Here is a 14,034-nt window from a genome sequence, read left to right as displayed (position 1 = left end):
ACAAGTTATGCTCATGCAATTTTGCACTTAAATTGATGATTTGCGTAACAAACACAACTTGACTAGAGCAACTGCATTCATAAGTCACTTATATGGTCATGTGTTTTTGCACTTTATGACTGCATCTCTTAGTGATGGAATTGCTGGTCCCAAATGTGATTGGTAAGTGAAGATTACCTATGTAGTAAATATAAATTAATACATTCATTCTTACTCAGAGCCAAGACATTAAGGCTTGACAAAGTAATATTTTTTCTCTTTAAAAGTTTACAAAATCAAGACTTTACACTAAAAATATTAGAAACTGTGTTAGTTTTAATAAAACATACTCACCGTAGGATTTCATTGAATCGTACAGTAGCAGCACAATGAAATATAATATTAACATAATTTAGAATACTCTTCTTGTCTTCCTCACTAAGGGCCATTTCTACTTCTGTAAGATCACTGGCAACTGGAACAATTTTCTGTTTGAATTCTGGTTGCTCATCTCGTAATCTATCAAAAAGCTATAAAAAAGAAGCAGGACGAGACATTAAACAAGACAAAAATAGAGTGCTCATACAATTCTCAACACTAATCTATGATGGGCATATTATTTACATTTAAGCAACATATCCCATATTCCAGGCAAGAGTTTTGATATGTACATTTCATAAGGACGGATTCTGTAACATTCAGTATTCCAGTAATAATTACATACAGTATCATTAATACATTGATGTTACCTTGTTATAGACTGCTGGCAGTATGCAACATCAACATCTTGCTAAATGTCTCAAGAGTGTAAGCCTTTGCATGGGATAAATCAAGTCGAAATTGAATCCAAGCTAATTGGAATTTCCATTAGCCTATCAAGGTTTCGCCAATGATATTGTTTGAGAAGGCAATATTGCCCTTCCAAGAGCAAGTCTATTGCTTTAGCTTCTGCTAGAGCAGTGGTTCTCAACCTGTGGGTCGGGACCCCATTTGGGGTCGAACGACCATTTCACGGGGGTCGCCATTTTTTTCTCCCTTTCCTTAGCTGTGCTACTCCCTTTTATTCTATTGGCTTTTGAAAGCCAATAGAATAGACTCTCTTGAATAGAATCTAATTCTATTGGCTTTTAAAAGCCAATATGAATTGTCCAGGCTGTCTCTGCCCTGCTGAACCCGCCAAAAGTCCCATTTTGCAAACGGTGCTGCACCAGTTGAGTAGTCCTCGACTTACGACCGGTTGAGTAGTCCTCGACTTACAACCGGTTGGGGGTCGCGGCATTAAAAAGGTTGAGAACCACTGTGCTAGACCACAGGTCGGCAACCTGCGGCTCCGGAGCCGCATGCAGCTCTTTGAGCCTTCCCATGTGGCTCCCAGCCTCCTCTGCCTTTGCAGAGAGAGACAGAGACAGAGAGAGGCAATTGCGCTTCCCTGCTTCTCTCTCTCTCTCTCTCTCTCTCTCTGTGTGTTTGTGTTTTTGTGTGTGTGTGTGTCTGTGTGTATGTGTAAAAGAGAGTGCACTCACAGTATTCTCCGAGGAGCTGAAAAGCTTACTGGGCGGAGCTCCTCCCTTTGCTGAGTCTCTGCAGGAAGCAGGAAGGGCAAGAGAGAGCTAGCTAGCCCAGCTAGGCTGACTCAGGAATTCTGGGAGTTGAAGTCCATGAGTCATAAAAGAGACGAGGTTGCTTGTTGGACAACAGCTTGAAGCTTGCCAGGTGAGCAACAGATAGGAGGGGGGGGGAGAAAGAGAGAGAGAGAAAGAGAGAGGGAGGGAGAGAGAGAGAGGAAAGAGAGAGAAAGAAAGAGAGCGGGGGAAGAGGAGTGGCAGACCAAGGGCAGATAGAGAGGGAGGGAGAGAGAGACAGAGAGAGAGAGAGAGAGAGACCCTTTTGACATCTAAAATGAAGATAACACTGCATATATCCTTTTTTTACCTGTGTATGTGTGTGTGTGTGTGTGTATATATACACATATACATATATATACACACACAGATACACACAGAAACACACACACACACCTATAATAAAGGTAAAAAAGGATATATGCAGTGTTATCTTCATTTTAGATATCAAAAGGGTTTTGCGGCTCCCAGTGTTTTGTTTTTGGTGGGAAACGGGTCCAAGTGGCTCTTTAAGTGTTTTGGGTTGCCTACCCCTGTGCTAGACTCATAGAACTTGCTAGATGCGTAGGTGGAAGCCCTGGCCAGGGATGTGTCTGCCTAGCTTTAACCCATAAACCAGTTACAGCATTGAATTAAAGTAATAATAAAAATTTTAACATTTTTTTTATCTCACCCAAGTGCCAGTTGAGCATATTTATTTGGCTGACATGGGCATATTTCACCTGTATTCTAGCCCTCCCCTTGTCACCCAGGGCCTAGGAGGAAGCTGCAGGCTGTTGGGGAAAGCAATGAGCACTGAGTTAAGAGATGCTATATTGGTCTTGGGGCCCCCGCTTACAACTTGGGGGATGTTGATGGTTCTGCTTTTTGACTCCCTAAATGAGCTCCGGATCTGTGCCACTGGGACTTTGCCTGAAACTCAGGGGTGTGTGGTTTCCCTAGCTTTCTTTATCTCTGGGGGTGTCATCACTCTCATTTTGGTGGGAGGGGAAATTTACTCTTTCACTGAAGGGGCTTGCCTCCAGTTTCCATCGAGTGCTTGGGTAGGTGTGGCCAAAGGGTGGTGGGTTCCCTATAGTGCCAGTTAGTTTATTGGGAACAATGAGTTCAGTACATGTAGGATCAGTTGATGTGAGATTATGTACTTAGCCTGGGAAAAAGAAGTGAAAGATGGGAGGCCAATGGGCAAATGGAAGTATGGTAGGAACTCAGGGGCAGGCTGCACTCAAGGACACCAAGAGCTTTTTGAAAGTGATCCTGGTGTGCAAACCCTCAGTGTACCCACCGTGACTGGGCTATCAGATGCTTGATGGTCCTAGGTTTCAGATACTACTTTTGAAGACCAGGACAGTATGTAATAGTGTTTCTCACTTTATTGGCCTGGTGTCTCTCACTAAAAACTAACCGCCCCCCTCTTGGAACCTTCTGAGTTCAGGTTTAGCGTCAGTTGAGATTAAAGGGAAAGGGGAGAGGAGGTGTGGCTTTAGTCATTTACAAATCTTTATGTGGTCTTAGAGGTTCTGTTCCACAGTTAACCATATGTTGAGGTGTTCTGGTTGAGGTTGAACTCTAGGGAACAATTGAGATGTTGCTAGGGTACCAGCCTCCCAGCTGCCCAGCAGCATCACTGCCTCCACTGCTAAATTCTTTTGCTGGGTTGCCAATAGAGTTGCAAAGGCTGTTGGTGTTCAGGGATTTCAATCTGCCACCTGATGACATTTAATCTGAAGCAGTACAGGAGTTTGTGGCCTCCATGGCAACCATGGAACTGTCCCAAGTCATCAATGGTCAGACACATACCAGCATCTGGACATTGGATCTGTTTTTTGTCTCAGAGCAATTGCAACATGATCAGATGGTAAAGAATATTACAATCAGTCTACTGCCTTCTGACTAGCTGGTGTAAAATGGGCCCTATCCCACAGCAGAGATGTACTCTTATTGTGTGATCTGAGATGAGTATCAATGAGTATTCCATCACTGAGAGAGGGGATAGTGCCTACATCCTCAAAAGGGACAGCGGTATGCCCCCTTCTCAAGAGGTCATCCTCAGACCCAATGCTGCTAAATAACTATCATCCCATCTCCAATCTTCCCTTGTTGAAAATGTCAGTCTGCAGTTGCTGAGAAGTCTGGAGAAAGCAGAATATCTTGTTCAGTTTCAGTCAGTTTTCAGTACAGAGACAGCCTTAGTTGCCCTGTTGCATAGCCTAGATGGAGGTGATACACTCATCCTTGTGCTTCTTGGTGTGTTGCTAGTTTTCAATAGTGTTAACTATAATATCCTTCTGGATAGGCTCTGGGGTTTGAGAATTGGGAAAAGAATTTTCTGGTAGTTGTCTATCTTCTTTTGAGGTTAGTTCCAGTTGGTACTGGGGAAGGCAGAAGAGATCATTCTGTTGGGCCCTCTTTTATGGAGTATCTCAAGGTTCAATGTTCTCTCCCTCCTATTCAAGATCTATATGAAACTGCTATCTGTTATTCACCACTTTGGCATTCAGAATCATCAGTATGATGTATACTAATTAAGGCACCAGGCTAGAAAGTGTGAGTTCTAGTACTGCTTTAGACACAAGACAGATGGGTAACCTTGAGCCAGTCACTCCCTCAGTCCTAAGAAGAATGCAATGGCAGATCACTTCCCAAAATTTTACCAACAGGGACGTGCCCAGGAAACAAAACTGACTTGAAGGCATGCATTGTGCATAAACACAGAGAGAATGCTACAACATCCAATTTAGGCCAAGCCAAGTACTTAGAAGCTGTGTGGATACATTTTCATCCCAATATCAAAACTAAATGGATGTTATTAAGGCCAGCTAGATCCAGGGAGATTCCAACTTTGACATAGGGTAGGGTTGTCTTTTACCACTGAAGGATTATCTGCAATCTGGAGATAGCCTTGAACTCCTAGCTCCTGCTCAATGAGCTAAGCTGTGACTAAAGGCCTTTGCACACTTTCATCTGAGCTATCAGTTGCACCCTTGTGGTAGATCGGCATACTTTAGGCCTCTTCTATTAAATAGTGTCATCTTTTGAGATACAAGAGAGATACTTTCCCTGCTGCAGCACTTGCCCTCTGGAATGAAGTTGCCCTGGAATATGGGCGGCTTCTACCCTCATAGTCTTGATAATCTTTTTTAGGCTTTGGGCTAGGATGGTTGGATCTCCTTGTGAATTTTATGGTTGGATTCATCTTCTTGGTTTTTATTTGCTTTCTTATTTGTTTTTTGCTGGTTTGTTTTTGAACTGATTGTATTTTATTTTTTCTGTTGTACTGTAACAGAAAATTGTTTAAAATTGGATGGTGTCTCAATTGTTTGTTGTTTGAAATTGGATCGTGTCTCGATTAATTAAATTAATGTATTTATTTGATTTTGTGTATCACCCATCTCATCTAGAGGTGATTAGAAATTGAATTTTTAGTTCAATTCTTTAATATCTTATCAAGATCACTCCAAATTTTGTTGAATATAGACAAATAAAATTTTGTACCACTGGCAAATTTTATAAAATGTTTCTCCACTTTTTCACTCAAATCCCTTTTTACGACCCCATAAACCTTAATTTGGGGTAGATTCAAATTATTAATAACAAATTTGAAAATTATTGTATCTGGACTCCTGTGATGCTCAATTCATTTTAGACCAATGAAAAGTCATTGATAAGCATTATTTCAGTATCATTTCAAGCCAGCTAATATATTAGGTATATTAGCCAGCCCAAATTTAACTATCTTGATAAACAGAATGTTGTGGCTTACTTTGTTAAATCCTTTGCTAAAGTAAAGTACATTACATGAATAACATTTATATATTCTACTAATGAGCTAAGATTAGTTTGGTAAGACTGGTTTTTGAGAAAACCATGCTGATTTCTGTAATAGCTCTATTATTTTCAAGGTGCATTTCAAGATTTTATAATCTTCCCAAGTTATGTCAGATTGATCTGAATTCCCTGGATCTTTCTTTCTTCTTTTCCTTCTTCTTTTGGGGGGTGGGGATGGGAGCAATAGACAAACATTCTCTACCTGTCATTTAGTACTTCACCAGACTTCTCAAATGGAGAGATTCAACAAGTTTCTTCACTATTATACAATATTTCTGAAAGTCTAATCTCACGTAAAGTCAGTAGGAATCCACATTATTATATTCTCAAGTTCAAATCATACTTCTTCAATCAGTATTTTACATTTAACAGAATAACAAACTTAGAAGGGACTTGGAGGTCTTCTAGTCGAACCTTCTGCTCAAGCAAGAAATCCTATACTATTTTAGACTAATGGTTGTCAAATCTCTTCTAGCCTGGTATAACACATATCCTCGTTAATATGTAAGTCAATATAAGAGAAGAGTACTTCTATCTTTTCTTTGTATTTTTTTGCTATAACTACTAAATACCTCTTATATTGTTTCTCCATTTATTTGAAGACATAAATATTTTATTCTTCTTCATATGCCAAACTCAACTCATTCTGAACTTCAACTTCCTGACATTTTTCAGGGCACCTATATGTATTCTTCTTTGATCACTTGTCTCTGTCTTTCCACCTTCAACATGTCCTTTTGTTTTCAGATTTTCATGAATATTTTTGTGCAGGAGCGAATTATTTAGTTGCCTCTTCTCCACCAGAATGTGCTAATGGTCTGACACCAGTAGTTTAAAAAGAAATGTTTGACATTCAAGAATGACAAAGGTTTTTGGCAAGAAAGCAAAATAGCCTCTAAACTCAAACCAGAGGTTTCTTGCTACTTCTGTAGGTAAAAAATGATAAAAAATGAGTACTATATAGTCATGTAGTAAAACATTACTCCAACATGTGTATTCTCTTATTTTTAATCAAAACACACTTCAAAAATCCTATAACATTTTAATAAACATGTTTTCTGAAATCATACCTTGCACTTGATCATTTCTTCTACTCTTTCTTGAGATGTCTTTCCTGCTTTATATCTCACCAAAACATATATTGCCTTTATCTTTGGACAGGATCGTAGTAGCTTTTCTAGAAGAACTTTTCCCATGAAACCGGTAGCACCAGTGAGGAGAATATTCTTGCCTTCATAGTATTCTGGGATAGATACCATTATGATCTGAAGAGAATTTAATAGTAAGTTATGGCCTGCATCCATGCTGTCGGTCAATTTTATTTTATGTGCTCAGTTTTCACAGGATTAGATATCAAATTTCATTACTACAATGTATAAAATTCTCCCCAATGTAAGTGAAAGAAAACCAGACTTTCTGTCTTTTATTTTCTTTATATTCAAATAGTACGAAGATTATGTACATATATATATAATGGGAAAGCCTAACCTGTAAATGTATAAATGTAAATTAAAATAACAACCCTTAGAATTATTACCTATTATCTGGAACAGGCATTGCATAAAATACTGAAATTAAATTAAGAAATACAAGAGGAAATAAGCAAAAACAACAACAAAAAAACCACCCCACCAACCATTAAAAAATGTAAAAAGAATACTTAACGTATAATTGCTGGCAAAGTTGCCTTAAGATATCATCCAAAATGATGACTAATCAAAAAAAAACCTGGCTTTTTTACCCATCATCTAGCATTAATGGATGTCGCTTAATGCTTAAAATTGGACTCGATGATAGAAAATAACTAATCCCATTTGATCCATCATCAATTTGGACAAGACAATCACTCAAAATTGTCTTGCTACATTGGCAAATATGCATTTGTGTTGTTTCAGATATATAAGCCTCATGGTAACTGGAGACATACTGAGACCTTCTGGATAAAGTACTAATGCAATTTTCTTTAAAAAAAAAAAGAAAAGAAAAGAAAAAATAGTTTCAAAGCAACCACAATCTGCTTATAGGTAAAAGCTTTGTGTAGTAAGGAAATGGCTATACTCCTCAAGTAAGTAAAGCAATGGATAAAAGGCAATGGATTTGCTTTCTATTTCTTTTCAGTATAGCAACTGAACCTTTTCTCTGAAATTAAACTAAGTCTATTCAACAAGTAGCAGTTTTTTTTTTTCCCACCCAAGACCCACTTATTCTAAATGGGCTTTTTCCCTTGTCTTATCTTTCTTTTCACTGTAATTTATCTTCTCCCCCCCCCCAAATACCTTGCCAATTCATTTCCTTAGTTTTCAACAGTGTACAGATAGTCCTCAACTTATGACAATTGAGCCCAACATTTCTGTTGCTGACTGAGTTTTGTCTAAACTCACTTGAGTTTTGCCCCATTTTGCAACCTTTCTTGCTACAGTTGTTAAGTGAATCACTGTAGTTGCTAAGTTAGGAACACAGTTAAATAAATCTGACTTCCCCATTGACTCTGCTTGTCAGAAGGTTGCAAAAAGTGATCAGTTGTCAAGCACCTGAATTTTGATCATGTGAATGCTGCAATGGACCTAAGTGTGAAAAACAGTCATAAGCCACCTTTTTTTGGTGCTGTAACTTTGAACGACTAATGAACTGTTGTAAGTCGAGGTCTACCTGTAGGTTATCACCATTTCATTCCCCTTGCCTTTTCCTTCATCCACTGTTTTTTTCAGTCTCAGTGATTTGCCTTTCTTGCTGCTTGCTCCTTCATACCTTTGTTGTAGGCTGTTAAACTCTTCCATCCCCTTTTGTAAATGTAAACGTAAGAATCTAAGTGCCATCCTTACATTTGGAAGTACAGTAGCTTTTTGTTTTGCAGAGATGAAGTGGGAGAAGCATAGCACAGGAATCTCTCTTTTTTACATTGCTGCACCTCTCTTACAGCCCACTACCAAGATACAGGGTTTTATAAATGTCTTGCTCAGAGATAAAACTTTAAAGCAGCAGGAGAATACAGCAAAGGAGAGGAAAACCTAAGAGCCAATGACGGTAAGAACTTCCTGACAAAATATATTAGTCAAGAGGATGAACTATTAAGAAATATTAACAGCGATAGACACAACCGAGAATCTGGTGAGACCTAAGCTCGGAACAAAAGTTCTTAACAAAAGAGGCGTTGTCTTACCTGAACGCCTTTTCTCAGCATGATGATGGATAAACCACGGATTGGGTTTCTTGAAGTCCCTTCTGTCCAATGGACTAAGTCTGAGAGTTAGCCACACCTCCCGCTGGGCCATGCTGCCCCAGTTCCGACGAAGGCGAAGCAGCAGACAAAATCCGACGCATTGGTTCCCTGACCCCTGACACAGGATCTGACAGTCACTAAAGGGTGGGAGTGGATTATCCATCATCATGCTGAGAAAAGGCGTTCAGGTAAGACAATGCCCCTTCTCCAGCATGAGGATGGATAATCCACAGATTGGGACATACCAAAGCCTGCTCTGTCCCTATGGGGGGGAAACAGTCAGGGCATGTGGTCCACCAGACGATACTACTCTTTGTAACACCTGCGGCCAAAAGAAGTGTCAGCAGAAGCAAATTTATCAAGTTTGTAATGTCATATAAACGGAGAGGGCGATGACCAGGTCGCCGCCCGACAAATCTCCTCAATAGGCGCTTGAGTCGCCCAGGCTGCTGAAGTCGCAGCACTGCAGGTGGAATGAGCAGTGGTATGGTTAGGGATGGATAAGGACTAGGATTGGTATGCCTTAGCGATACAGGCCTTTATCCACCTTCCAATGGTGGTCGATGAGACCTTTTGTCCCATGGAAGAAGGCTGGAAAGAAATGAAAAGCGCTTCCAATTTACGGAAGGCAGAAGTCCGCTTTATGTAAAGGTGCAGTGCTCTGCGCACATCCAAGGTATGCCACTGATGTTCTAGAGCATGAGACGGTCTAGAACAAAAGCTCAGCAGAATAATATCCTGGGAGCGATGAAATAATGTGTTTACCTTGGGAATAAATGATGGATCCAGCCTAAGGGTCACACAATCAGTACGAAAAATGCACAGATCCTCCCTGACAGAGTGCTGCTAGCTCGGATATGCGTCTGGCTGAAGTCATTGCCACCAGAAAAGCTACTTTCATTGACAAGAGCCTCAAGTCACAAGACTTAAGAGGCTCGAACGGTGATCTGGTAACAGCTTGGAGTACGCATGAAAGATCCCAAGAGGGGTACCTATGGATTGTGGGTGGCTTTGTGTTGATCACCCCCTTAATGAAGGAACAAACCATTGGGTGATGGGCCAGAGAAGAAGAATCGTCGCATGAGAGCACCGTGGCTAGGGCCACTACCTGCCTTTTGAGGGTATTTGGAGAGAGGCTTTTGTCGACCCTGTCCATCAAATATTCCAAGATTCTAGGCACGGTAAGCGACGACATATCAATTTGGTTCCTGAACACCAATTGAAAAAGCCCTTCCAAGTGGAGTCATAAATTCTATTGGTAGACGGACGCCTGGAAGCTTGGATCATGGTGATAACCCTTGCTGGATAAGACCCTTGAATCACGTTGCTGCTCAAGTGCCAGGCGGTTAGCTGAAGCCATTGGGGATTGGGGTGTTGAAGCGCTCCCTGACTGAGCGCTATGTGATCCAGAGGCAGCCTCCACAGCGCTGAGATGGAAAGGCTCACGAGGTCGGCAAACCACAGATGCCTCAGCCAATGGGGAGCAATGAGAATAATCTCTGCCCTCTCCCGTAAAATCTTGCGAATAACCGCAGGCATTAGAGGAAGAGGGGAAAACGTGTACAGTAGGATCCAGGGCCATGGACTGCGTAGAGCGTCCACTCCCTCCACTCCCGGAGATGTAAACCGGGAAAAGAATCTCGGAAGTTGAGTATTTGCCGATGACGCAAACAGATCCAGAGATCCAGAGCTGGTTGCCCGAACCTGCCCATTATCTCCACAAACGGGGCAGATTCAGATGCCACTCAGAATGGTCCACCGTTGCCCTGCTCAGTGCATCCACCTGTTTGTTTACCACCCCCGAAATATGGTCCGCCTTGATGGAGGAGAGGTTGTGCTTGGCCCAGGAGTGTAGCAGCCTGGCCTCAGTCATGAGCGACTCGGACCGGGTGCCCCTTGACGGTTCACGTAAGCTTTGGCTGCTATGTTGTCCATGAAGACAAGAACGTGCTGACCCCTCACCATGTCTTTGAAGTGTTTCAATGCCAGGTTTATGGCTCTGAGCTCCAGCCAGTTTATATTGTGCTCCAGGTCCCGTTGGGACTAGCGATCCTGAGCCAACTGGGAATGGAGATGAGCTCCCCAGCCAAATAGGCTGGCGTCAATGGTGAGAATAAGTCGTGACGGTTCCTTGAAGTTGGAACCCCTGGCTACTGAATGGGAGGTCCACCATCGGAGAGACTTTGGCACTAGAGATGTCACCCACACTGACCTGTTGGAGGAGGCAAGCTTCCGCCTCTGAAAGGGAAGGAAGAACCACTGCAGGACCCTTGAGTGCAATCTGGCCCAAGGCACTATGGAGATGCATGAGATCATCTTGCCTAAGAGTTGGGAGAGAGTAATCAGAGGAATAACCCTGGCATGTTGAACCTACCGTTACCAGGGCCCGGATACTGATCTGGCGGTCCAGTGACAAGCAGACCATGCACCTTGCCATATCTATTACTGCACCTAAGTGAAGAAAATGCGTAGAGGGAACTAATTGGCTCTTTAGAAAATTCACAGAGAATCCGTGGTTCTGAAGTACCTCAATGGTGAGGGCCACATCTGGCCTTGCTGTCTGAACTGACATGGACTGAATGAGGATGTCATCCAGATAGCACTGGACCCATATTGGGACCTATCTCAGATGGGCGGCCAAAATGGATTGCAGGATCTGCATTTTGAAATCAAGAATGGCCCTCCATCCTCCCGAGGCCTTCAGCACTACAAAAAGTATGGAGTAAAAGCCTTTCCCTCTCTGATTGGCCAGAACGGGTTCCACGGCTCTGATCTCCAAAAGGTGATGTATAGCCTCTTCCATGAGGCTTCTTTTGGATGGATATGAAGGTGCTGGGCATAGGATGAACCGATCCGGTGGCCTGGATAGAAATTACAGAGCCAGACCATGTTCTATGATGGATAGAATCCAAACGTCGGTGGTGGTGCTTTCCCACTGTGTGTGAACAGAGAAAGCCTGCCCCTATGGGGGGGTCTCTGGAGGCACTTATTCCTCCTAAAGGGACAGTCCCCCATGCCCTGAAAGGGCTGTTTTGCCTGTCCTTGTTGTTTGAGTTTGGGGCTAAAGCGGTCCAATTGACGATCGGACCTGGGAGGGAAGGAGTGAGCTGATTGAGTCCATTCCGGTGTGGAAATGTTACGAAAAGATTGTTTATGGTAAAACAGGGAAGTCTTTCTGTCCGCTCGTCTGGCCTGGTGGACTAACACCTTCTTCTTCTCCTTGTTCTCCACAAAGTAGGTGTCAAGAGCTTCCTCAAACAAGTGACCCCCGGAATAAGGAGCGGTGGCCAGACGCCATTTAGACTTTAAATCCGCTCGCCATTCTTTCAGCCAGAACCGTTGAGTGGAAACGTTAGCGGCAATTGCCCTGGCTGAAAATCTGGCCACGTGGAGTGTAGCATCAGCCGTGTATTCAGCCGTCGCCATCAACTTACCCAAGGTCTGGTGGGCGCGCACCTGATCCTGGGGAATCATGGCTTGAAGCACCCGAAGCCAAATGATGGAAGACCTGGAAAAGAAGGAAGCTGACGTGGAAGCCTTCACTGCCCAACTGGATGCCTGATGCGGCCTTCGTAAGGAAAACTCAGATTTTCTTTCCTCTGGCTTTAAGGCTTCCACCATATCACCAGGAATGGTGGAAAATGAAAAAATGGGAGTTAAGGAAGTATCTACAGCAGGAATTTCTAGTAGATTTGTTAAAGATGGAGCCACATTAAAGATTTTCTTATCAATGGCCCCAGGAGCAGGGGAAACGCCGAAACTAGCCCATTGTTTCTTTATGGTATTGATAAAGAAAGGAGGACACGGTATGTGCTTTTGGGCTACAGTGGGTTCAGAGAACAAAGGGTTTCGTGTTTGACTAGTGGAAGAGGTAGGTTGAGGTTCTTGCTTAGGCGCTATCTTAGATGTAGCGGTGGCCTTAGCCAGAACAGATCTGAACGTGGGATCAAACAACCCCACAAAGGGAGAGGGTTCCTGATGTGATTCCTCATCCTCTGACAATGGCGGATCCCGAGGCTCCTCAACGTCTGAATATGACTCCCTGTCGTCAGATGAGTGATCAGAGGCAATGGAGCAGGCATATTCTGAGGGTTCAGAGTGGAACTGAGCAGAGGACGATGGTTTGGGCCTCTGTAAGGAAGTAATACTCTCCAAAACCTGAGCCAGCATAGATTGGACCTGCTCTGCCCCAATTGCCTGAGGAACCTCGGGATGGAGAACAGCAGCAGTGGGGGTGAACGTGGCTGATAGTCCTGGTTAAGGATTGGGTGGGGGGGCCACCCAGGTAAGGTTTGGATTGGGAACCATAGTGCTGATGGACCTCTGTTGGGACACAATATCAGGGAACAATGGCCTGTGAACCTAAGCCGTTGTTGTTAGTTGGGTCAGAATAAGGAGCCTTCAGAGGTAATAGTGGAAGCTGGAGGACTCTCTGTCAGAATCACCTTCTGGGCCTTTGAAATCTGCCTTTCCATAGCCAAATGCCTCCTGGCAACCTCCTTTTCAGCTGCTTTGGAAGGGGCCTTGTTAGACAACGCCTTGGCTTTTGTTTTCTGCTTCCCTGCTGCCTCCAATTTGGAGGATTTGCGCCTCCTCTTACTTGGGGGGCTGGTAGGTGACAGTACAACCTGAGGCTGTTTGTTTTCTGCCATTATGGAGATCCTTCAGCACAAGTCTGAGGATGGATCTCAATGAGGATAGGAGCTGAGGTCTGATGCAATAACTGCTGTGAACTGGTAAAACCAGTGTGAGCTCCTGGTAATAGGAGCAGAGGCCTGAGTTGATGACTGAAGAAAAACTGGTAAAACCAGTGTGAGTTCCTGGTAATAGGAGCAGAGGCCTGAGTTAATGACTGAAGAAAAACTGGTAAAACCAGTGTGAGTTCCTGGTAATAGGAGCAGAGGCCTGAGTTAATGACTGAAGAAAAACTGGTAAAACCAGTGTGAGCTCCTGGTAATAGGAGCAGAGGCCTGAGTTAATGACTGAAGAAAAACTGGTAAAACCAGTGTGAGCTCCTGGTAATAGGAGCAGAGGCCTGAGTTGATGACTGAAGAAAAACTGGTAAAACCAGTGTGAGTTCCTGGTAATAGGAGCAGAGGCCTGAGTTAATGACTGAAGAAAAACTGGTAAAACCAGTGTGAGCTCCTGATAAGGCCCTGTGAGCCACAATATATTGTGGAAGGCCAGTAACCGGTGGAGTAGCAATTCCAAGTAAGGCTTCCCAGGAGAAGCAGTCTGAAACTCCCAGGTGCCCCAGTATATTGCCAGAGGCAATGTCAGGCAGATGTGCTAGGAGTAGTGTTGCACAAGCTACAGGGCATCAAAACCACCAAAAATGTGTGCTACTCAAAATGGCGGCCGTCCACATGCAGGGCGATTGCAAGG

The 14,034-nt window shown here is 43.2% G+C and overlaps 1 protein-coding gene across 6 annotated transcripts in view; it reads right to left on the bottom strand.

The window, feature by feature from the left end:
* Positions 1-14,034, bottom strand: part of FAR1 (fatty acyl-CoA reductase 1) — an 83,963-nt gene that overhangs the window by 21,755 nt on the left and 48,174 nt on the right. For all 6 annotated transcript variants that reach the window (XM_039340365.1, XM_039340366.1, XM_039340367.1 and 3 more), the window contains 2 exons: positions 6,500-6,694; positions 334-509 (listed from right to left, as the gene is read on the bottom strand). In XM_039340365.1, the coding sequence (XP_039196299.1) occupies positions 334-509; positions 6,500-6,694 (371 nt within the window). Of the gene's footprint in view, positions 1-333; positions 510-6,499; positions 6,695-14,034 lie in introns of those variants that run through there.

The sequence above is a fragment of the Crotalus tigris genome, unplaced genomic scaffold (assembly GCF_016545835.1).
Source record: "Crotalus tigris isolate CLP2741 ecotype Arizona unplaced genomic scaffold, ASM1654583v1 scf7180000017744.3724543626:3957646, whole genome shotgun sequence".
NCBI classification, from domain to species: Eukaryota; Metazoa; Chordata; class Lepidosauria; order Squamata; family Viperidae; genus Crotalus; species Crotalus tigris.
This window is presented reverse-complemented; position numbering and strand designations above follow the sequence as displayed.